Raw genomic sequence first — 22,848 nt, forward strand, 5'->3', positions numbered from 1 at the left:
TGTGCTTTTATAGAGCTCTTATGCTCCTAGTAGAAAGCCTCCATGAGTCCTAGGCCTGTATCTTTCATTCTGTCATGGTCACTTTCTGTCAGATCCCTGGGGAGTGTGGGAGGTGGCTCTGCTGAATTACCCATTTCCACTTTCCAGAACTGCCTACCTAGTCCTGGCCCACATCTTGTGTTATTATGAAGATGACAGTTACTGAATATGAAAGAAAGAATTTGTTTTGTTTTTTGTTTTTTTGTGAAGGGACTGTTTAAGTCTCAGTGTTAAATGGGAAACTAAATTAAAGGAGGAAGAAACAAATTTTCATAATGATAAATAAAAAGATGTTTTTAAAGACCAGCACAAGTACATCAAAAAATTAAGGTGAATTGATGGATAGAGGAATTGTTAAATACATAATAAAGCAAATATAGCAAAATATTGATTATCAGATTTAGGTGGTTGGAATTGGTATTCATTGTACACTTATCTCAACTTCTGTGTACGTTTGAAATTTTTCAAAACACTACAAATGAAAACAATGCATTTTCCTTTACAAGTGTACATTTGCATCCTGGGCAGGTGTGTCCGTACCCCTGCAGCTGGGCCTGCCCGACGCAGTGCCGCCCCAGTACGGGGCCCTGAGGGAGGTGAGCATTCACACCGCGAGGGCCAGGCTCCGGCTGCTTTACCACTTCTCTGACCTCATGTACTCGTCCTGGAGGCTCCTGAACCTCAGCCCCAACAACCAGGTAACATGCTGGCGTGGGAAGAAGCAGTGCCCGTGGCATGCTCGCTAGGTCCCAGGGCCTTTTTCTTAGCCTTCAGAAAATTCTTCCAAGGCTAATGCTTTTAACTCTCAGCTCTCAAGAGATGTAGAAGGGGCAGCAGTTCTGTGCCCATTTTACTGCTGATTTAAGGGCAGTCCAGATACAGGTAGTCATGCTCTTGGGCACAGAGTGGTCTTCCTTCTGTGTTTTGGTTTATCCAAAGTTCAAGGAAGTATGAATGCCTAAGCATGTATTCTCTACAAAATCTAGTATATGATTTTAAAACTTAAGCACAGAAAGATGTTAGCACCACAGTCATGGTGGTTATGTGAGTGAGTCTGAGAAATTTAGGAGACTTCTTGCTCTCTCTTGTAAGTGGGGGAGATAAAGTAAATTTGGCTATTTGATTGCCTTTATAGAACACTCTAGTAATTTAGGAAGAAGGCAAGCTGGCTGTGTTTGTTTGTTTGTTTAATGTGTAGACATGCCTGCCACAATGTGTATTGGTCTGTAAATCTGTCAGTCAAGAATCCTTTGGGTAACCAGTCATGAGCATATGACAGATCTGGCAAATCATTGTTAGAATTATATAATCAACCAGGCAACAGAATACTGTGAAGCACTAAACAGAGCATTAGAAAACTGTTGGTAATGAGTGGGAGAAATGTTATGATATAAAGTGAAGTGAGAAAAGCAGCAGAAAATCGTATAAATTGTATGAGCTGAACAAAATGCGAAAAGGAAGGAAACTGGAAGGAAATAGATGAAAGTGTTCATGGGGCCGTCTCCATATGGTAGGATTATGGATGATTTTATTTGTGTGCTTGTGGGTGTGTCCTTTTCTGTATTTTCTAAGTTTTTGAAAATTATGTTTTATCAGAAAAACATATTTTGAAAAAGTTGCTGATAATGACTAATACTCAGGTTTACGCTTTTAAAGTACATTTCTAAAAGTGAGAAGTGTTATTTCTTTTAAGCCTTAGCTTGAACCGTCTCTGCTAAGCTAACTTTCTGTTACAGAACAGTACGTCTCATTATAATGCTGGAACGTGGGGCATTGTGCAGGGACAGCTTCGGCCTCTGTTAGCTCCAAGAGTCTACACCCTCCCGATGGTGCGCTCTATAGGAAAAACCATGGTTCAAGGCAAAAACTATGGACCTCAAATTACTGTAAAGAGGATATCAACCAGGTTAGCATATGCATATGTGTTTCTAACTAGCATTTTTTTAGGTGGATGTTATTACTAATTCCTGTGAGCCTTAGTTTCCTCACTTGTAAAGTAGGATAGTAACAGTATTTATATCAGTACCCAGTGTGGTTACAGTGGGCCTCGCACAGTGTTTGGCTGTTGTTAAGCTGGCCTGTTCATTCATTGATGCGAAAATGTTTTCAAGTGACTTTTGTGGTTTGGAAGAGTTGTATTTCACTCCGTTTTCCTTTTCTTTTAAAGAGGACGGAAGTGTAAGCCCATCTTTGTTCAGATAGCGAGACAAGTAGTTAAACTGAATGCATCAGACCTCCGCCTGCCCTCCCGAGCGTGGAAGGTTAAGCTGGTTGGAGAAGGGGCTGATGACGCTGGAGGAGTGTTTGATGACACGATCACAGAGATGTGCCAGGTACATTCATGCAGTGTCCCTGCTGAGTTGTCCACTCAAGCACTGGCCATTTTACTGTTTCCAGTGATTACTCTGTCTGGCATGTCTTTATAAATGTAAGCAAGAATGCATTTGTGAGCCTTGCATGAAGTCATACTGTTAATGATGTAGAGGTGAATTATTGCAAGAGTCTGTGAAACTTTGTGACGATACCTTACTGAATAAGTGCCATCTACCAGTGACCATCTGCTGTGCCGCATAACACTGGCAGAGGAACCAGCAACACCACACGTTTGCATTTATTTACCAGACAAATCCAGGGCCACCCATGAGCTCCAATTTATTTTGGTGCTTTTAGAATAAAGTAGAACTGCCAGGAAAATGAGAAAAATAAGTCTTAAGAGTTTGAACCAGTTCATATTTTAAGATCTGCACTGGCAGCTTTGCTTCCACAGATCAGCTCTGACCCTTCCAGCTTTGCCTGGTACCAAGAGTTTTCTGATAAATCCTGTGATTGAAATAATACTTGACTGTCATTTATTAAGTTTGTTTGAATATCACTCTACCCTGCTCACAGATACCCCAGCTCCTGCCTGGATTTACTTTTTCATCGTAGCTCTACATACTGCAGGATATTTTCTACATGGAGAAGTTCCTAAATTCGTTTCAAATTACAACCACAGAAATGACTGTAGAGATAGCTGGTTGTCATCTAGCATTACAAATTCTTCAATATGTCTTTTCAGTATGACCTTTAATGTAATTGGTTCATTTTCTTGATGCATTTGTCATGTCTAAAAAAAAAAAATGTTTTTCTTTCTTCTCCAGGAACTTGAAACTGGTATTGTTGACCTTCTTATACCCTCTCCCAATGCTACTGCAGAAGTGGGTTACAATAGGGACAGGTAAGGGCAGTCAGCAGGTGACTGCCTGCAATAATACATTTATTGAGTGCTTACAGTATGCCAGGCACTGTTCTAAGGGCTTTGCATGTATTATCGCATTGAATCCTCACTAACTCTAAGGAATAGGAACTGTAAGTACTCCCTTTTCACAGATCTCCTACAGATAGGAAGCTGAAGCACTTCCATCATGACTTGTTGTTTATTATGGGACCAACTCAAGGATAATATAGAGAGGTAGAGGAAACTCAGACTTGGTAATGAAACCAGATTTGTTTTGTGTTTCTGAAGGCCTACATGGCCGCCCCTCAATGAATTAAAATTCATTAAAAAGCTTTGCTATGCTGTATCATAGTACTTCATATTTGTAATTGTGTATTATTCCTATATTTGTCAAATTTTTTTTTATTTTGAATCCTGCTTCATGGACTTGTGAATGATAAATGAGATGATTTGAGGAAATAGGGCATCCTTGAGCAGACAGCTTAAAAAGTAATAGATCTTTCACTTATCCTTTTTTGGTTCTTCCAAAAATATTTCAAACTATAGTCCCTGTGCTGTACAAAACAATAGCCACAGACCACATGTGGCTGTTGAGCACTTGAAATGTGGCTAGAGGAGCTGAAGAACTGAATTTTAAATTTCATTCCACTAAGTTAAGTAGCCCCATGTAACTAATGACTAATGCTATAGCTGTTTGATAACTTACTTCTAATAGAAATGAGGAAAACTTTGTTTGAAATATTTCCTTTAATTCTGCAGGTTCCTTTTTAACCCCTCTGCCTGTCTTGATGAGCACCTAATGCAGTTTAAGTTCTTGGGCATTTTAATGGGGGTTGCCATTCGCACAAAGAAGCCTCTGGACCTCCACTTGGCCCCTCTGGTGTGGAAACAGCTGTGCTGCGTCCCACTCACACTGGAAGACCTGGAGGAGGTGGACCTGCTCTACGTGCAGACCCTCAACAGCATTCTTCACATTGAAGACAGCGGGATTACCGAGGAGAGTTTCCATGAGGTACATCCTGGCTGGTCCATGTTACTGCTGGTGTTGACTAGAATTTTTCCGTGTAAAACTCAGATGCGGTCTTCTACTTGCTGTCTGGCTGACCCACGCCATAGCCCATTGCTGTCCTTGGCAGCTCAACCCCAGCAGTTTAAATAGCTGCTAACAGATAGAGTCAGCACCAGGACCCAGCTTCTGCTCCTTCCCTTTTGATCCCATTCTCTGCCTGGTAGAGTGCAGGACAGAGAGAACCCAGGAGGAGAGGGAGGCCTTGTGTGACCAGAGTTCATCAAACCTGGTTTGGAGCCAGAGGGATTCAACCTCAGTTTTTAATCACTGCCAGATTAGTCAGCACATTCCCTGCTGATCAAGTAGCCTGACCAGCTCTCTCAGTTGCCTTGTTTTTATCCTTAAAGTTTTTGATTTTGTTGCTGATTTGCTGTATTTGTGTGAAACACACTTTTTGTTGTCATTTCTGTCATGGAGTAAATTCTTTTTTCTTGTATTCTTAGATGATTCCTCTTGATTCTTTTGTTGGCCAGAGCGCTGATGGCAAAATGGTTCCTATAATCCCTGGTGGGAATAGTATCCCACTCACATTCTCCAACAGGAAGGAGTATGTGGAGCGGGCCATTGAGTATCGGCTTCATGAAATGGATCGGCAGGTGAGTTGAAACATTTTGGGAGGTGCATGTGAGTTTGCATATTTGTCTCCAAACAAGAGCAGTCTGCTTTCTACTATTTGGCGTATGAATTCACTGTTGATTAATTTGCATCTATATTTCAACCCCTATTCAGACACTTTTCAGGCCATTTCTCAGGACCTGCTATGTCCTTACTCAGAGCCTTAGGTGAGCTCTGAATCAATCACTGGTTGGATTGAGGCCAAGCTCTCAACTCAGGCCTTCAGAACCTACCTTCTCACTCTTCCCCAGTCCTGTTTGTCTTTGTGTCTTACTGCCCCCCAGCCCAGGGTCCCCACTCGAGCTGGGTCAGTCAGGGTCCATGTGAATGACCCCCTAAACACTGGTCTGGCAATTCCACATGAGTGCCTTTCCCCCTCCTGCTGCAGTCCTTCGACCCTCAGCTGAGAATGCTCCTCTCCAGACCAACCTTCCTCCAGGTCTGTAACTGTAGAGGTCTTTTTTGTTACCTAGAAATTCCTCAGGGTATCACATACTCCTTGTTGTGGTCTAAGAACTAGACTACAGAGTTTGGTCTTTTTTTTTCAGTTAGCGTGTAGGATATTGAATGAAGAATGTAGTTCCTATATATAACCTGTATATCCTTGTTTTATGCTGATACGTAGTAAGCATTTAATAAATGATGGGAGTATGATGAGTGACCATAGAAATGAATATTATCTCCAAAAATGGTGGCTTTCATTATACAGTCCTTAATAGCTACTTCAGTAGTATCTTATTTGCAGAACATGTTGGGCTCTTCCCAAGAGCTGGATGCGGGCTCTGAGGCTGTATGCTAATTGGGAGCATATATATCCTACACCCTTCTCTCCCGGTTTCTTCTTTGACTCTGACTTTGGGCCACGTCTCATCAGAATACTCTATCCCTTAGCTTAGTGAGGGTGGGTCCTGTCAGTGATGCTGTTTACACAGGGCTTAGGGCTTATCTCCAGTTCTTGAATATTTTTCAATCTGCACAGAGTGAACAACTGACTAAAAATGTATCGATCAGCTCCTGCGTGCCAGGTGTGGTTCACGGCACCCTCGTGTGCAGTTTCTCCCCTAGTTGCTCTGTGACGTAGGGATTACCGTCACCCCTTCACAGAGTGCAGAGGAATGAAGGGTGTACTCAAGGCAGAGCCACGTTCAGCTGCGGGGTCCAGGCTCGTGCTAGCCCGTCCTCTGAGGGTCAGGTTGACCTTCCGCTCTCCATCAGCTGTGCTCTGCTCTGCCCTGGCTTTGTTCCATTCTTGGTAACAAGGCCTTCTTCCTCTTTCACTTCCTCTTCGTCTCTTAGAACCCCATATTCTTCCCATAGTTCTCCCCAGTTGTCCCTCACCCAAGCAGCCAGCCCTGTACTTCAGTCTCTTTTTTTTCCAGACAGCTTTTGGTTTCTATCCTACCAGGCATGACAGCTTGGTTTTTGGCAGAATTTGGCTGGGGTATTCCCTTTATTGTCAGTAGAGACTACCCTTGCTGCCAGTCCCTTCTTTATCCCTGGGCATGACGGCCTTGTACAGTCATAACTCCAGGGCCTTCCCCAAGGGGTGGCTCCTGTTCAGGGTCTCTGGTTTTGTTTTGTTTATGGCAGATGGTTTTGAGTTGGCCAAGAGTGGAGAAGTATTTATGAAACAAACCTCAGACAGTGATGGGTCTGTGTATAGAGGAGGCACTGCTGTGCAACCTTGGAGGGGTTTTTCCAAACAGACTGTGGACAGCCTCTAGCGGCGCCCTCTCGGCATTCCCCTCCTGACTACCCAGTCACACAGGCTTATTTAAAGTTCTCTTCATAATGTGAGCAGCCATTATTTGCCTTATTTTTTAGATGAAAAAAATTAACAGAAGTGGTGGAGCTGAGATTCAGGACTCAAGTCTCCTGATTAAATTCTCTGCCCTTTCTACTGGCTTCCTACAAAAGGACTTCTCAGTTTTACTTCCTTCTTTGTACTTGTCCAACTTTTTTTTTTTTTTTTACAATTACCACAAATTATTTTTACAAACAGGATATAACTATTTTCAAAAGAAAATACAAATTATAGAAACAAAAGAAGCTCTAGACACATTCTCCAAGAGCTTCTCACCCTGATGAGAAGACGGGGTATACCCCACATAGCATAGTTGAACCGCCCACAGCCTTGTGTGATGAGGAGTATGAGTGGGTGGGGCTGGCCGCAGGGAGGGCCCCAGAGGACTGGGATGTCATGGGGGGAGGGAAAATGGGCTCCTGAATTGATTTGAACAAGGACTAGAAGGAGTGTCTGAGTCCCACAGGCAGAGAGGAGCTCAGACAAAGGGTCAAAGGCAAGGAAGGAGGGCCATGTGCAGTCACGCCAGTTCTGAGGGACAAGTAGAGGGTCTGGGAGCAGGTGAGCAGGCACGAAGTGCTCGGCCCGGTTGGGCCCACCAGGGGTGCCCAGTCCGCACACTGAACACACGCCCTCTCTGGGGAATAGGTGGCTGCGGTCCGAGAAGGGATGTCCTGGATCGTCCCTGTGCCGCTGCTGTCCCTCCTCACAGCAAAGCAGCTGGAGCAGATGGTGTGTGGCATGCCCGAGATCTCTGTAGAAGTCTTGAAGAAAGTGGTGCGGTACCGGGAGGTGGACGAGCAGCATCAGCTGGTGCAGTGGTTCTGGCACACGCTGGAGGAGTTCTCCAACGAGGAGCGGGTGCTTTTCATGAGGTTTGTGTCTGGAAGATCTCGACTACCAGCCAACACTGCTGACATTTCTCAGAGATTTCAAATCATGAAGGTTGATAGGGTAAGTAAGGTATTTTTTCCTTCCTTGATAACACCTGTCCTTACTGCTTCCTGTGGCTTGCGTGTTGGGAATACCAAACTGTGACCGTCAAGTAGGCCTGCCAGTTCAGGTTTAATGCTTGGAATTCCCAGATTTTTAAAAAATCATAGAAAAACCTGTTCAAAAACATCACATAACTTCAGTGAAAAAAGCCCTAAACGGATGTAGAAAGCACAGGATAACTAACAACCTTTGGTAAATCTTCCTGAGTGAAAGCTAAGCCTGGCAGAAGGGTCATCATGTTGCCTCTGCCTCTTGCTTCCCGCGCCTTTCCATTGTGTGACTTGCGCACTGGGACACGGCCTTGTTTACTTGTTTTCATGAAGATACTGTTCACTGGTGCATGTGCTGCAGAAGGAACGTGTTCCGTGGCTGCTTTGTGGTGTGTGCATCACGGAGCAGGCAGTGCGGCTTCTCGGTGGCCTGATGAAAGGCCCTGCCGCAGAGCCCCGGCCCAGCTGCTGTTTTGACAGATGGCTTAGGAATAAAAGGGCTTAGAGCCTTAAGTGCACGTTGCTGCCAGAGTCATCTTTCTCAAGCACCCATCTGACCATGTCACTCTCCTCCTTTCACACTGTTCAGGGGCCCCTTGTGTTGACTCCAGGACAGTCAGTCAGTCCTGTGCCGACTTTCTGATATCACCTCTTGACATTCAATGTGTTCCGGCCATAATAGGCTGCTTGCCTTTCTCCAGACAGACCATGCTGTTTTTAATCTTCTATGCCTTTGTGTAGGCTATTCCCTCTGCTTTAGTGAGTTCTCCTCCCACCCTTTTCTATCTGTGCCTGGCAAGCACTTATTCATACTTTAAGCCCAGCATCAGTGTCATCTCTTCCAGGAAGCCCTCCTGAATGCTTTCCTGTGCCCCTGACTATTTCTGATGGCAGACTTAGATCTCCTTATATCCACCTCCTAGACACTTGGTATACCCCCCAAATCCAGCATAAAGTTTGAAGTGTCTGTGTTCCCTCTTTCTCCTTCCCCTTCTCCCCAGGTGCTGGGTCCACGTGTTTATTCCGGAAACAGAAAGGGCCTCTCCACACAAGGGCCCTTCCAGCCAGTTTCATCAGGTTTCAGTGTGTGTCTTTCTGGTGTTTTTCCAGTGACTATTCCTGGAAGTTGCTGTAGTCAAAGCTGTCCCTTGCCTGCTGCCTCCCGAGGCTGCCTGCCTGGGTGCTACTCCTGGGCTAGACTTGCTGGAGAGGCCATGCACAGGAAGGGCTATGAAAGGGCCTTTCCATAAATTTTCTACATGACTTGCCAGAAACTATAAGTTGTAGATCTGTTTTGTTGCTTCAGAGAGAGGTAGGGAGGGGGAAATGGTTTGCTTCTATTCAACTTTGGAAAAAAGCCTTGCCTTCTCTCTGTCCCAGGCTACCCTGCCATCCCAGGAGTTAATCCACCACTAATCCCCTGCCTGGGAGGTTTTTAGCCTCTGAAGGCTGACCGCTATGGGTCTCTCCTTTGTGGCTTTTAAACCATTTCTCTAGTTTCCAAATCAGAGCCACCTGCTGACATCACTGGTCAGTGTCTGTGGGATGGGATTTTTCTGCGTTTGAGCTTTCTGTGTCACCGCTGGCTCTGGCACCACGAGGCTTCTGGGCCCTCCATCTCCTGCCTCTTCGAAATGCACTCACCTAATGTTGGGCTTTGAGGAGGATGAGGAGGGCTGGTTTCAAGGAGGTGAACAAGAAAGAGAGGGTGGCTTCTTTTTTAAAAAGTAGTCTTTAAAAAATTATAAAAACAATGTAAAGTTGTTACTGCCATTACAAATAGTTTGGGAAATAGTTGTGTTTACAGAGCAGGACAGTGTTTGCAGGGAGGGACAGGAGTTCTGTCTCTTTAGTGGTCGCCATTTTCACCTTTCAGCTTTGTGTACTTCCTCCCAGTCTTTGCCTCGAGCACACACATTTTTGCATGAACGCGTTTAGAATTTTGTATTCTGCTTTTTTCGCCTAACAATCTAACCCCAGCCCTTTCCTGTTTTACTGCTAATTATCATAACTATCATTTTACATAACCACATCGCCTGTCAGTCAATGGATGGGCTGGGATTTCACTCGCTGCCTCCTCACCTGGGCTCTGTGCTGGCAGCCATGGCACTGTGCAAACCGTGTGCCCTCAAATAACCCTGCCAGTCAGGGCTCTTCCTCACCGTGCCCGTGAGGGCACGGGAGGAGTGAGGACAGGAAAGAAGCGTCTCCGCCAAAAGCCTAGATGGTGCGGGACACCAGAGCCCGCACCCTGCCCGCTACGGCCAGTCTCTGCTCCCTCTCGGGGTGGCCGTGTGGTCAGCCGTGTCTGTGGGACCCACCTGAAGGCAGGGAGGATGCCCTCCCGACTCTGGGGGTGGTGGGAACGGGCAGCCCCGCTCCCCCAAGACACCCTGCTGCTGCAGCCACGGCTCTGGGTCTTTCTCTCCACAGCCTTACGACAGTCTGCCTACCTCACAGACCTGCTTCTTCCAGCTGAGGCTGCCCCCCTACTCTAGCCAGCCGGTCATGGCCGAGCGCCTGCGCTATGCCATCAACAACTGCCGCTCGATCGACATGGACAACTACATGCTGTCGCGGAACGTGGACAACGCCGAGGGCTCCGACACCGACTACTGACCACCAGGGCGCCGACGCCCCATTCTTCTCAGTAATGCTCACTTCCAATTTCATGTTGATAGACTTTTATGGTAACTACATAGATGTTTTAGGAACATAAATCGACATTATAAACAGTGGCCACATTTAGTTACTCTAAATGTAACAAAGAAACTAGATGTTTTTATTTTTCTGTGATTGTACAAAAAAAAATGACAAAGTGCTCTCAGTCAGGTTTTTTCCTCCATATTTTTGGTCAGTTTTGATAAGTTTGCATGGAACCATTTTGGTGCATTTTTAGTTGGGAATGGTACATTTTTGTAAACCCACCCAGTGAACACGAAATTGTACATTGTGTATAATTGTTCATTAGAAAGGACAGTTTTACATGAATATTCATATATTTATTTTGTTTTAATTTGAATTGCCTGTGCAGGGTTCCTTATGCAGAGAAATAAAGCGGATTCAGGAATCAGCACATGGAATGCTTTTGTTATTGGAGCTTCTGATGGAGACAGAGTGCGCCTTCAGGCTAGTCACACTCTGACAGCTTTCTGACCCTCGGAAACATTCTTCACACTGGGCTTTGCTTGGTGACATAGCAGAGGGCCACATGGGTGCAGCAGCCCCCGAGGTGGAAGCCCCTGTCTTCACTTGTTCTGTCATCCTTGGTCTGTCACTGTGTTCCCTCACTCCAGGGCCCTTGTGTCAGCCACGTGGCCCTTCCTTTTCACACTACCCTTTCTCCTCCTCCGTTGCTGGCTTAAAATGTCACATGCTAACAGGAGCCTTTCTTGTAGCCCCAGGAGACCTGGTACAGGATGGATCTCTGCTAGGCAAGGAGGAAGATACCCAGAGGAATGCAGTTCTGACCCCGCCTGTGAAAAAAACCACTGATGGAAATAAAAAGCAGGGCAGTTTACAGTAACGTGTCATCTGCACTGGAAGGGCAGCCAAACGGGAGGCGGACGGAAAGGACAGCTAATGCTAGGTAGGCACTAAGCATACATGAACAGGTGACCATGTGAATGAGTGAGTGAATGTGTGAATTAACATGAGAACGAATGAGTGGCTTCTGTCTCCTTGAATGAAGGATGGAGGGGAGTTGTGCAGGGCGGTGGGGAAGGGGTTATACCCTTGGTGCTTACACCCAGCCCTTGGAGGCTCTGGGCAGTGTGCTTGCTTGCTCAGTCATGTCAGAATGAGCGTGTGGTTCTGGGAGAAAGGGCCGTCTGGAGAGCAGCCATGAGGCTCCAGCTTCTGGGAGTGGGAACAGGAAGAGGGCAAGGCCTTTGGGTGGCTTGTCTCTTTTGTCCACTACAACTTCATGCCACGAGCCGCTTCTAGTATGCTTCATAGCCAAGGTCACGGCTGACAGCCTGCCCAAGGGAGGCACCAGACAGGGAGCCTTATGGGCAGTCATTTTCCACAAGGAAGGGAAAAGGCGTGTGTTTGTAAAGAGAAACTGGAAGGAAAATACGGTTCTGCTGGCTAAGATAATGCAGTGCGTAGATATTTCCCAGTGAATATGCCTGGTAATATTTAGAATGTTGACATCTTGGTTTTATGAAAGAGACTTCAGTTGGAGTTGTGTTTCAGAGAGAGACCGCAGCTTCTGGCGACCCCCGGAAGCCTTTAATACTTGATCTGAGAGCTGCTCTGAAAGGCTCTGTGCTTGAAGCACTGACTCGGCGGGTCGGAAGGCACTGCCCCGGCCACTGGGCCAGGAGGGAACTTTTCTTATAGAGGCCTCTGTGCTGCTGAGATCTGGGCAATGCCAGGAAGGGTCTCTTAGGGTCTTCTCAGATGGCTCCTGGTGACAAGTGACTCTTCCCTCTTGCTGGGCTGGGCTGAGAGTGTGCCGAGCTGAAGGCTACACCTGCAGTCTCGGAGAATATTTTAAATCAGAATAAGGCCTTGACCTTCGTGTGGCACTGGCCTTTGCTGCCTGTTTGCCCTGGACTGAGGGGACGGGCACTCAACAGCAGGCTGACAGTTATGGTTCCAGGTCTCACGTGCCAGGCCTAGTGGATGGGCTTCTCAGGAGGTCTAACCTGCCCAGACATCTTGGCTTTATAACAGATGCCATTTCTTTGCTGGAGACCTGTCATTCTTCTTCATTCTCTTGACTTGTGTAAGCTCCGGGAGAGAGGGGGAGGTGTGAGTCCCTGATCTGAGGAGTTGAAATGGGCCTAGTGCAGCTGTGTGTGTGTGTGTGTGGGGTCCCATAGTTCACTTTCAGCCCCCATTTAGGCTTAGGCCATTGTGTTGTTGTTGTTTGCTGGGCTCATTCAGTTAACAAGTCCTTGCAGTTTTTGTCACCTTTAAACAGTCTTGAGAGAACTTTGACCCTTAGCCTTCAAAATTTAAGATTTCCCCAGAGGCCCCTCAAGGTGCAGCTTGGTTCTCGGCCTCCCAGCTTTGTGGCCTTTGCCCAGCACTACCAGCCAGGTGAAACCTACATCTGGTGAACTTGGCTTTTAGCAAAAAGCAAGTCTTGGGCATTGAATCCCACAGCTGGAGGCATCTTAGGGCCGAGGGGTCAGATGATCTCTCCCTTTACAGACCAAGAATCTGAGTCCAGGAGAGGGAAAGTGCTGGATCACAGGTACTTACAGACTAGACCGGGGAGTCCTGGCTCCCTGTCAGCACACCAGTGGTGGCCTTGAGGGGGCTCAGTCAGTCCCCTGCAAACAGCCTGCGCCAAAACAGGCCAGCATGTCCCTATAAGACAAGCCTCAGAGCACGATGCCCCCCCAGCAGACTCTGCCTCCCAGAGAGCAATCTGGAGTCCCTGACCTCAAAGCCTGTGGCCCCAGTCTCTGCTGGCGCTGAGGTTCCTGCACAGACCAGCCAGTAAGACGTGGTGACTGGGGTTAGCCTCCCACCAGGGGGCACTGTCCTGTCCTGGTGCTGAGGTTCTGCACCTTCCCCCTGACTTTCACTTTGCCTTGGCCAGAACTGAGTGAAAACAGCATTCAGGAGCTGGGGCGCGTCTGCAGTCTGTTCTAATGGAGGCTGTGAGAGCACAGATGACTCCCACGCCATCTCCAGGCAGCTCTGGAATCGAGTCAGGCTCCCAGCGCCCCCAGCTCAGCCTTCTCTGGACATGCATTGGGCTTCCTGACTCTGCCTTCGCTGAGCTGTGCCTGCTGATAGTAACCTTATGGGAGCTGGGCTCAGTCTTCCAGGCTCAGCTCAAAGGCTGTGTCCTCCACCAGGTGTTCCTATGTAAACCCAGCTTGCTGCTTCCTCAGGCCTGAGCCTTGTGGGTTCTGGCTTGGCTTTTCTAGCTCCCTGCAGATGTGGGATGCCTTTCCCTATGTCTGCCTTTCAGGCACCACACATTTGGACACAGTCTCATCGCAGTATCACAAACAGGGTACGGTCCTATTTTACAAATAGAGGAACGGAGGCTCAGAGAAGTCATAACTTGTCAGAAGTTATGGATGGCAGAGCTGAGAGAGCACTCCAGACACCCTGCTCTCTACCTGTCTTCTGACTAGAGGACTCTCTTGAGGTAGGCCTGGCCCAGCCCATGGCCAACAGCCTGTAAATGTTTGTGAGATGAATGAGTTGGTGGATTAATCAGGCATGCAGTGCCCCTAGTTCTATGAAAATCTAAGAGAAGTCATTGAAAGGTGTTTTTAGATTAAGCAGGGCACTGTGTTCTGTCCAGTGCTCTACTCAGTGCCTGGTGATGTGAACAGTGACTGTTAGAAGGCAGAGTGGAGAGTCACCTCAGGTGGCCCCGGGCTCAGGGAGCCAAAGCTCCCGAGGAGGGGGCGGGGCCGAATTAGAGCCTCAGAAACAATGCTGGACACAGCTGTCCGCACAGCTTTCGTTCCATGATCACTGCAGTCCTGGTATGTGGGGGTTTACTATGCATCAAAGGGAACTGCACCCTTATTTATGAAAGAGCTTCTGTGGGAAAAGGAACCTCAGGGGAATGCAGGTTACCCACATTCAAGCTGAACTTACAGTGACCTCTGCTTTACAAACACAATCTCATAATCCTTAAAAAAACTCTGCAAGGAAGATTCTTTAGCCATCCCAACACACAGATAAGAAAGCTGAGGTTTAGAGAGGGTTCTTCTGCCCTTGGTCAGGGGAGAACTAGAAACCAGGAATCCATTGTTTCCCAGACTGAACCACCAATTTAAGGCAAACATGACCTCTGGGAATTGGGGCTTATCAGAGATGATGAAAGCAAAGCCCTGGGCTTTAAGTGGCTCCATTTTAAACATTTAACTCCCTGGAAGGCAGAGCTTTCTTTCAACATTGTTTGCAGTAGTGGTTGAAAATTTAAATCCAGGCAAAGCCTCTCTCCGGAGCCCAGAGCAGTGATGGGTAAACTGCAAAGTCATGGAAGCAGCCTAGGTTTCACAGGCTAGTGGTGGGCCCTCCCATTCCACTGCAGCTGGTGGCCTGGTGAGGCTGGCTCTCACCACCCAGGAATGAGGAGGGATTATGCCGGCCGGCCTGGCTCTGTGGCTACTGGTTTCTGGGCTAAGCTCTGGTGCAACCAGGGGCCCAGGGGCAGCAATTGAGGCCTTCAGCAGTCCTTGGAGGGGTTTGAGCTGGTTGGAGTGCTGCTTGCCTGCCCACAGGTTCTGCCTGGAGAAATTAGTGCCTCTGGGCCTTCACATGGATTATCATCTTGGGGCCTGGCTTCTGCTGGGGTAGGCTGGGTGGAGCATCTTCAGCTCTCATTTCATCCTCATAATGATAATAACCTGTGAGGCCTCCCTCATCCCTTTTTTCTCTGCCTCTCCTGCTCGCCTTTCCTCCCCACTCTGCTGCAGCCATACTGACCTCCGAGGTATTCCTATAACATAGGAATGCATACACAGGAATAACAGCCATGCTCCTAGTCTGGGGCCTCTGCACTGGGCAGTTCCCTCTGCCTGGAATATTTTCCTTCCAAATGCTCCCTCTCTCACTTTGTTTCTCAAATGTCACCTTCTCAATAGGGCTTAATATTGGTCGACCCCTTTTAAGTTGCTTCCCCCTCTCCCAGCACTTGCCAGCAATCCTCAGATACCCTCTTACCCTGTGTTTCCCCTCTCCTCCAGTACTTACTATCTTCTTAGACACCAATTACTGTCTCTTGCCCTACTAGAACGTAAGCTCCTTGAGAATAGAATGTCTCTTTTTCCTTGCTGTTTTCCCAATATTTGGCAACGAATTAAGGTACCTGTGAGTAAGGATCAGAGCCCCTTTAACAAGAAACACCTGGCCTCAGGTAGTTATAGGGCCTTGGTCTCAGCTGGTGATGGGAGGAGCCAGACCACAATCCTCCCTGCCTTCTCCCCTTGCCCAAAGTTTCCTCCACCACCACCCCCTCTCGTGTACCTGGGACCAAGAGATTGCTCGATGACCGAGAGACTTTGGTGGCTAAAGGTGAGACATCAGACTAAAGCCCTGAAATTGAAGTCCAGGCGTGTGCCCACGTCCAGCAAATCTAGCAGGTAAAATTTTAACTTTGCATCAGCTTTTAACGGTTTTATTATCAAAGGATTTAACCAGGGCTGCTGCTTTTGTTTTTAAGTCTTTGCTTTAGGCTTTTCAAATGACCCCCCCCCCCTTTATTATGGGAAAACGGTAGAAAATAAGGATAACAATGCAATTTGTGAAAGAATCACATCGACAGTCGGATTTTCTAGAATTGCGTCTGCAGTCACTCCTAGGAATGCATCTGCCCAAAAGCAGGCGAGTGGGCTGGGCTGGGCTGGGCTGGGCGTGGAGCAAAGGCCCTGCGGGAGCCTAGGTAGCCGGTTGGACGGCTCCCTCGGTCCCTGCGCCCGCGATTCCTCTCCTCCCGCTGTGGTAGCACCGAGATCACTCGCAGGACCGCTGGGCCGGGGTGGGGGTGGTCACTCTTCCCCGTTCCCAGGGCGCCATGCGCTTGGCCAGCTCGGAGCCCTGCCGCCGCCCAGAGAGCGGCCGGCGAGCTCGGGGTGGCCCCGCCTCCCCGCCCTGGTTATTTTCACCCCTCTCCTTCCGAAGCCTCAGCCCCCGAGGATGGGCTAGGGCCTCCTGCCACTGCGGGTCGAGCCAGGAAGAGAACCCGGTGCGCAGGGCGGACAGGGAAGGATGCTAGTGTTCAGTGAGAAACACCTGAGTGTTTTCCTATTCCGCCACCTGATCTCGCAGTCAGCCCATGTATAAAATCGTAATGTGAGGTAGGCGTTTGTATCCCCGTGTTGGCTGCGGATGTGACGGCAGTCTAGGAACTAGAGTTCGAAGCCACGTCGCTCCTTCCGCCCGGAGGCCCAGGACAGGTGTCTTCCCCACGGCGGGACAGGCCTAGCGCAGCAGCAGCTTGCGGAGGGCGGCGCTGGGCGCGTGGGAGCCGCGCGGGGGCTGGTCGGGGATCATGGCTGCGCTGTGCTCGGCGCGCAGAGTCAGGCGCGGGCACGCGGCGCGCAGGCGGCGCAGGCCGGCCGCGCTCACGTTGCGGCAGAAGTCCACGTGCAGCGTCTGCAGCGCGCGCCCGTGCGCCGCCACGGCCGTCAGCGTGCGGTTGGTGATGCGCGCGCAGTTCTCCAGGCGCAGCGCGCGCAGGCGCGGGCAGCAGCGCAGCAGACGCGCCAGGCAGTCGTCGGTGACGTGGCCGCAGCCCGACAGCGTGACGGATGCCAGGTTGGGGCACCTGCGGAGAGAACCCGGTGACCGCGGGCTGGGGCCTTGGAGGGTGCGGTTAGCGTGGTAGCGCGCGGCCGCCGCAGGCCACGCCCCGTCCCGGAGCTCCCTGGTTGGTTGGTCCCCGCGCCAGTTCTGGGAGACCCGGCAGGGCCCCCAGCGTTTTACAGAGGAGGAACGGGCACAGCGGGTTTCAGGAACTCGTCCGCGGTGACACAGCCGGGATCTGATCCAGGGCTTCTGTCTCTTCCCCTGCTCTTTCTGCTACTCCACACCACCATATTTGCCTCTGCCTGGGCTCTTAGTCCCAGGAGCCCCCACTGGAGAACCAAGTCCCAGTCCTGTTGTGGGCTTAGGGGATGCTGGTTGCAGGAGGGACGACTGTACTTCCTTTGGTTTTCTACGGACTTGAGTGTGGGTGAGGGAGCAGTGCATGGTGACCGTTCCAGTCTAGCTTCAAACCCTGGAGGCCCTGATGCTCCTGACAGTAGGGAACTAGGAGGAAGGGTGTCCTGTGGGGTGGCTTAGAGACAGGTCCATTTCAACCCTTGAGGCCATGGGAGGAGGTCTCCGAGTTTTGGCTGTGGGTTCTAAGCACCTGATTTCAGCTCCGTTGAGTGGGGCAGTAACTGCAACCCCACTGGAAAAGGTCAGGAACCAGGGGTAGCTAGACCCAGGCCTGAAGTGGTACAATCAGGGGCATGGGTAGCTTGTCCAGAAAGCTTGGGGGTCTCTCTGCCCTACCTTACCAGCACCTGCTGGAGAGAGAGACCTTGAGCAAAGTTGGACTTGGCTTATTTGTGGTGTTAACTTGATTAAGTTACTCATTGAACCTTAGTTTACCTTGGAGGGGGGTGGGGCACGGCAGGGAGGTATAATGCCTACCAGTGGGGTGATTGTGAGGTTTAAGTGAGATTTGGGGTGTCAAGAACCTTCACAGGGTATTCTCTAGGCAATTGTAACCCATTGTTTCCCTGGAGCAAGCAGAACCAGACTGCTTCCAGTCCGAAGGACTTGTCTGGTGGGTGCAGGATTTGGCTTCTTGTAGGCAGAGGGAGCTGGAGTCTGGCCCCGGGATTTTCCCTTTCCCCATCAGTCTCCCCCATAGTCCCTTGACTACACCTGCCTGGGCCAGCTCAGCTTCCTTGTGCCGAAGGAAGGAAGGAAGAAAGAAAATAGACTGAGCACGGCCACATCCATACACTGAGTACATCCCTTCTTCCTGAGTTCACATGCCTTCCTTAGTCTTCACATCAACCCTCCACCCCAGTTTTGTGAAAGAGGAAACTGGCCCAGGGAGCTCAGGTGATTTGTCTCTGACTTACTTGCTTTGTGACCCAGGACAAATGTGTGAACCACCTCATCATCAGGTGGGAGAAATTATTACCTTTAGGGTGGTTGTAAGGATTAAGAAGGTGTTCAAGCCCAAAGGTGTTAAATGATCCCTTCCTCTAAGAATCTGGAATAATGCTGATGCAGGAAGAAACCAGAGAGAGAAGGAGCCAGCGCCCTCCCTGCCCTGCCGTCTTCAGCTGTTCCTCTCAACACCTCCCCCCACCAAGCTGATTACTGGAAGAACTAGATTTAGTGGATACTCAACAATACTATGTGCCAGTGCTGCTCTGTCTTTAAATCCTTTTAGCCTGTGAGATAAGGTAATTTATCCCATTTTACAGATGAAGAAATGATGTTGAAAGTGTCTAAATATTTGGGCTGGGGTCACATGTTCAAATGTAGCAGAAGTGGGGGACTCAGCACAGAACCTTGACCACAGAGCCCTTTGGTTTTATGTGTGACACTAGGGACCCTTGCTGTGCATACACAGTGGCCTGGAAGGTCCGCTCCACACCTTGCTGGTTGAGGCGATTAAACCTGGTTCTCTTACAAGAATGGAACAACTTCAGGGCAAGCCCCACTACCCCCAATATATGTCACCCTCCTGTCTGAGTCTGGGTCTTGTTGAACCCATCAAAATGGCAGTGTCCTGTCCAGCCCCAAGCCCATCTTCTGTTTTCTTCCTACTGCCTTAGGGGGAAAAAAAGAGGGGGGGGGGGCACTACATTATTTCCTTTGATTCCTTGCCGGGCTGCTAGGATACAGCAGCTGTTAAACCTGGGTGGCAGCAAATTGGCTGAACTTAGTAACCAAGGGAGTGCCTTTCCTTCAGAGGCAGGACAGGACCAGTAAAAGCTCAGCGAGAGCCTGGCTGAAGACATATGTTCTTGCTTGGAGTTCACTGGGCAGGAGGCTGTGACTGTAAAGGGAGTCTTGCCTGTGGCTCAGCCTCTGTGCCCGGGGTGGGTTGACACATCAAATACAAGATGTATTTGGGGGTGTACTTGTGCCAAACATTATTCCATCTACCTGAAATCAAATTTAACTGGGCCTCTTGAATTTTTATTTGCTGAAATTCGGCAATCATAGACTATGGAGCAAATGACATAACCTCGCAGAGCTTTGGTTTACTCATTTGAAGACTTAGGCTAAAACACTCTGTCCTTCTACTGTAGAGATTAGTTAACCATTATTTATCTAATAAGGAAACCATTATTTATCGCTACCCCTGCTCCCAGGACCTTGCTTGGTTCCGCTAACCCAGGGCACCCTAGTTCTGCTTCCTCAGCTGCATTTCACAGGGTTTGCTTCCCAGGGGCAAAGTAAGGAGTGAGCTGATTGCTGAATGTTGGAAACTTTTCCTGGGGCCTGACCTTGAAAACTGAGGCCTAGCTGGACCCACCCATCACTTAATGGGTGCCAGGGAGGACAGCTGCCTGGAAGGCAGGGACAGCAGAAGCCTAGTTCTTCCTTTCTGCAGAAGCAGCTCGAGGACGTGTGAGGCTAGGGGGAGGACTGGCACCTGTTTTCCCCCGTGATGTTACGCATCGTCTGAGGACTGTGCTGTGCACGGGCCTGGGAGGCCTACCTTGGGCCTAGTCTGGGGCTCCCTGAGGCGGAGCCATCCTGGTCTGTAATTGGCTCTTCCCTGCCCACAGAGGCCTCAGAGAGCTCTGGATGGCAGAGCCGGCAGAGCTGGCATGTGGCCTACCTGTCGCACACCTGGAGGAGGAAATCATTGACCAGGCTCTCGTGGCGGCTGCAGATGCTCCTCTGGAGGGCGCTCTTGAGCCAGTCCTCAATGCTGCACACCTGCACGCGGCTGGAGTGCCAGCAGATGGAGAGGCTCCGGAGCGCCGGGCTCAGGAGGAAGTTGTCCTTCTTGAGTTCTGTTAGGGAACGGAAGTGCAGCAGGGGCCAGAGTGCGGGGTCCTCAAAGACGTCCTGGAGCTGGGGGCAGGTGCTGGCAAGGTTCTTCCTGCTGTCCCTGTCCAGGAAGGAGAAGAGGTGCAGCAGGCACTCCCGGTTGAGCTGGGTGATGTGCATGGTGCGCGACAGCCACTGAGTGTGGCTGGAGCCCAGGGACCTGACCTACCTCCTGCCGCTCCTCCCCAGCTCTGGGCTGGTGGACATATATGGTTGAGGAATGGTGTTTATTTTTGGCCAGCAACTGGTGCGGCCGCTCTGAGGAACGGGGAAGCCAGGACCCAGACATATGTGCAGCAGTCTGTGGCTCAGCTTCTGTTCAGAGGAATTGAAAATCCTGGCAGAAAAGCAGCATATTGAAGTTAAATAGCTTCCTTAAAAGGGATTTTTCTTTTCTTTTTAGCTGACAGTGGTGTTAGGCAGAGAGCTCTTTTGGCTTTTCCCGAGGCATTTTCACTCAAGCTGGCTGGTAGACCCCTCTGTCTGCACTTGCAGCCTGTACTCACTGGGAGGGACTGTAATTGTAAACAGTATCTGTTCATATTTTCTAGGACATCAATATGAGTCTTTTGCTCTGTTCTTAGTGGGATGAAACCTGTTGTCTATAAAGAGCTAAGGGTGACAGTTTTGTGCTCAGAGAGATAAGCAGAAGCCATGGGTAACGCCTCTTTTTTTCTGATACTTTTGCTCAGTAGTGGTAGTTCCCAGAATAGGCTAAATTATTCCAATCGTGCTGCCTCCTCTAGGCAAAGGGATTTCCTTGGTCTCCCAACTGGTTCTATTCTTACCCTGTTTTCAAGAAAGATTTATCTTAAGTAGCTTCTCTCTCCAAGGTTCTTCTGTGTGTTTGTGTCACATCTTAAGTTCACTTGGCATTACATTTTTCCAGTGGTGTGCTCTGCTGTATCGAGCCTGTATTTCCCAAAATGTCAGGATGAATGAGGTCGCTTTTATTACAAAACTTTTGAGACAACTTTAAATTGAAGTATTTCAGTCTGAGCTTGCCCTTTGAGCCAGCCACACACCATCCTCCTTACGTCCTCAGTTCCTGGCAGTAAGGAGCATTAAGTTCTCCCTCCCTGAAGTAACTGAGAGTTTCATCCACGGATCCATTATCTAATACCGCTTTGCTCCCAGTCCTTCGGCCGACACTACCACAGTCCCGGACCCTCCTGTGAACTGCCGGCTCCGTGTACTGGCTGGTTGGTTTGGGGGTCAGTGGTGAGGTGAGGAACCGGCTTGTCCTCTGCTAGACCAGCGAACAGCACCTCGGGGGCTACCTTTGCTCCTTCTCCCCTGTAATTGGAACTGGAAGGAATGGCACCCTCTCCTGGAACTACAGCCTGCTAGGCCTGGTGCAGCTGTGCCTGTAAAAGCAGAACGCAGCCAAGGAAGGACGGGGGCCGCTCCAGCCCACTCCTGTGTCCTCTGGGCCTCAGCTACCCAAACATTGACAAGGTGAAGTGGAAGGGGTGTCTTTTCTTAAAAACAACATAAATCAAGAAACAGCTAAATGGAAGAAGTGTTTCTCAAGGAAAGGATAACTAGCTACTGCTAATGTTTCAAGCTAATCATTTTAGCTATTCAGAGTTTCAGCGGACAGCCACAGTCCCTCTCTGGGCTCTCATCGTGCTCATCCACGCAGAAGGCAGTGCTGCAGCGCAGTCGGGTTTAGTAGGAAGCCTCATCTCCGCGTTCCCTCCCAGATCCTTTCCAAACCAGTACTTGTCGGAGCGCTGACCCCTGGGTCTTTCACCTTCTTAAAAGGCAGAGCATTGAGCGTGCCGGCCACAGCGGGGAGTCACCTTGGTCCCTGCGGCTTCCCAGCCTAATTCCTGCAGCCCTGCACGAGCAGCAGGAGACGGGCCGGGCGAGCGGTGGGGCTTGGCCCCTCTGCCGCTTCTGGGTTGGGGGAAGCATCCCAGAACGCAGGGGGGCCCGCGCGCTGGCCTGCCTGCAGGGAGGGGCCTGGCTTGCGGCCGGGGTGCTGTGATGCCAGCGCCCTGCCTCTTGCTCCTTGGCTGCGGCAGCGGCAGCGGCAGCTGCACAGCCTCTGAGCAGCGCAGCGGCCAAGAGGAAGCGTGCGATACGGGAGCTGAAGGCAAAATTGTTTGGGTTGCAGGCGCCTCTGTCTTCAATTTTAGAAGACTGATATGAACAGCCAAATAGATAACAGAAAAATGCTGGGTGTAGACACAGGGTGGTTCTTGTTTCTTCGGTTTGCAGGGGGCATGGGGAAGCCAGGCGGTGTTCAGGAGCTTACCGTAAAGCAGAACGTGTATTTTTTAACAGCACTTATTTGGCCTCTTTGACTTTAAAAGGTGATCCTTTGCTCAGAACCCCAGAGCTGGTTCCTCAGGGTAGAATCTGGCTCTGAAGGAGGCAAGTGGGCCTCAGTTTTATACAGTCAGTGTCACGAGGAAAGACAGGATGAAGTCCCTTAGCGAGGGTGCCTGACTGCAGGCACTAGAGGAGCGCTCCGACCACCACCTGCCCCTTGGGGTCACTCCAGCAGCCCCTCATGGTGAGGGGTTTGTGAAAACCCACTACTCTCTTTTGACAGACTCACAAGGCCTGGAGCTGGAGCCGGTGCCTCATGTACTTTGCTCCACTG

At 49.6% G+C, this 22,848-nt stretch overlaps 2 protein-coding genes across 11 annotated transcripts in view; one reads left to right on the top strand and one right to left on the bottom strand.

Moving 5' to 3' along the window:
• HERC1 (HECT and RLD domain containing E3 ubiquitin protein ligase family member 1) overlaps positions 1-10,806 on the top strand; it is a 174,669-nt gene extending 163,863 nt beyond the window's left edge. For all 10 annotated transcript variants that reach the window (XM_032480983.1, XM_032480982.1, XM_032480981.1 and 7 more), the window contains 8 exons: positions 568-737; positions 1,776-1,945; positions 2,207-2,372; positions 3,180-3,256; positions 4,016-4,268; positions 4,769-4,921; positions 7,393-7,698; positions 10,164-10,806. In XM_032480983.1, coding sequence (XP_032336874.1) covers positions 568-737; positions 1,776-1,945; positions 2,207-2,372; positions 3,180-3,256; positions 4,016-4,268; positions 4,769-4,921; positions 7,393-7,698; positions 10,164-10,349 — 1,481 coding nt within the window. In that variant the 3' untranslated portion in view covers positions 10,350-10,806. The remainder of the gene's footprint in view (positions 1-567; positions 738-1,775; positions 1,946-2,206; positions 2,373-3,179; positions 3,257-4,015; positions 4,269-4,768; positions 4,922-7,392; positions 7,699-10,163) is intronic.
• Positions 10,807-15,805: 4,999 nt separating this feature from the next.
• FBXL22 (F-box and leucine rich repeat protein 22) lies at positions 15,806-20,364 on the bottom strand. Its single transcript, XM_032481000.1, has 2 exons — positions 20,020-20,364; positions 15,806-16,983 (listed from the first exon to the last, which is right to left on the bottom strand). The coding sequence occupies exons 1-2, from the start codon at positions 20,352-20,354 to the stop codon at positions 16,638-16,640; spliced, it is 681 nt and encodes a 226-aa protein (XP_032336891.1). The 5' UTR covers positions 20,355-20,364; the 3' UTR covers positions 15,806-16,637.
• Between the last annotated feature and the right edge of the window lie 2,484 nt (positions 20,365-22,848).

This window comes from Camelus ferus, chromosome 6, assembly GCF_009834535.1.
Source record: "Camelus ferus isolate YT-003-E chromosome 6, BCGSAC_Cfer_1.0, whole genome shotgun sequence".
Classification (NCBI taxonomy): Eukaryota; Metazoa; Chordata; class Mammalia; order Artiodactyla; family Camelidae; genus Camelus; species Camelus ferus.

Excerpts from the sequence above, each read along its gene's own strand:
- FBXL22 (XM_032481000.1), bottom strand. The coding sequence starts at position 20,354 with ATGCACATCACCCAGCTCAACCGGGAGTGCCTGCTGCACCTCTTCTCC. Across the intron at positions 16,984-20,019 it reads CTCCTCCAGGTGTGCGACAG|GTGCCCCAACCTGGCATCCG; the intron begins GTAGGCCACATG and ends TTCTCTCCGCAG.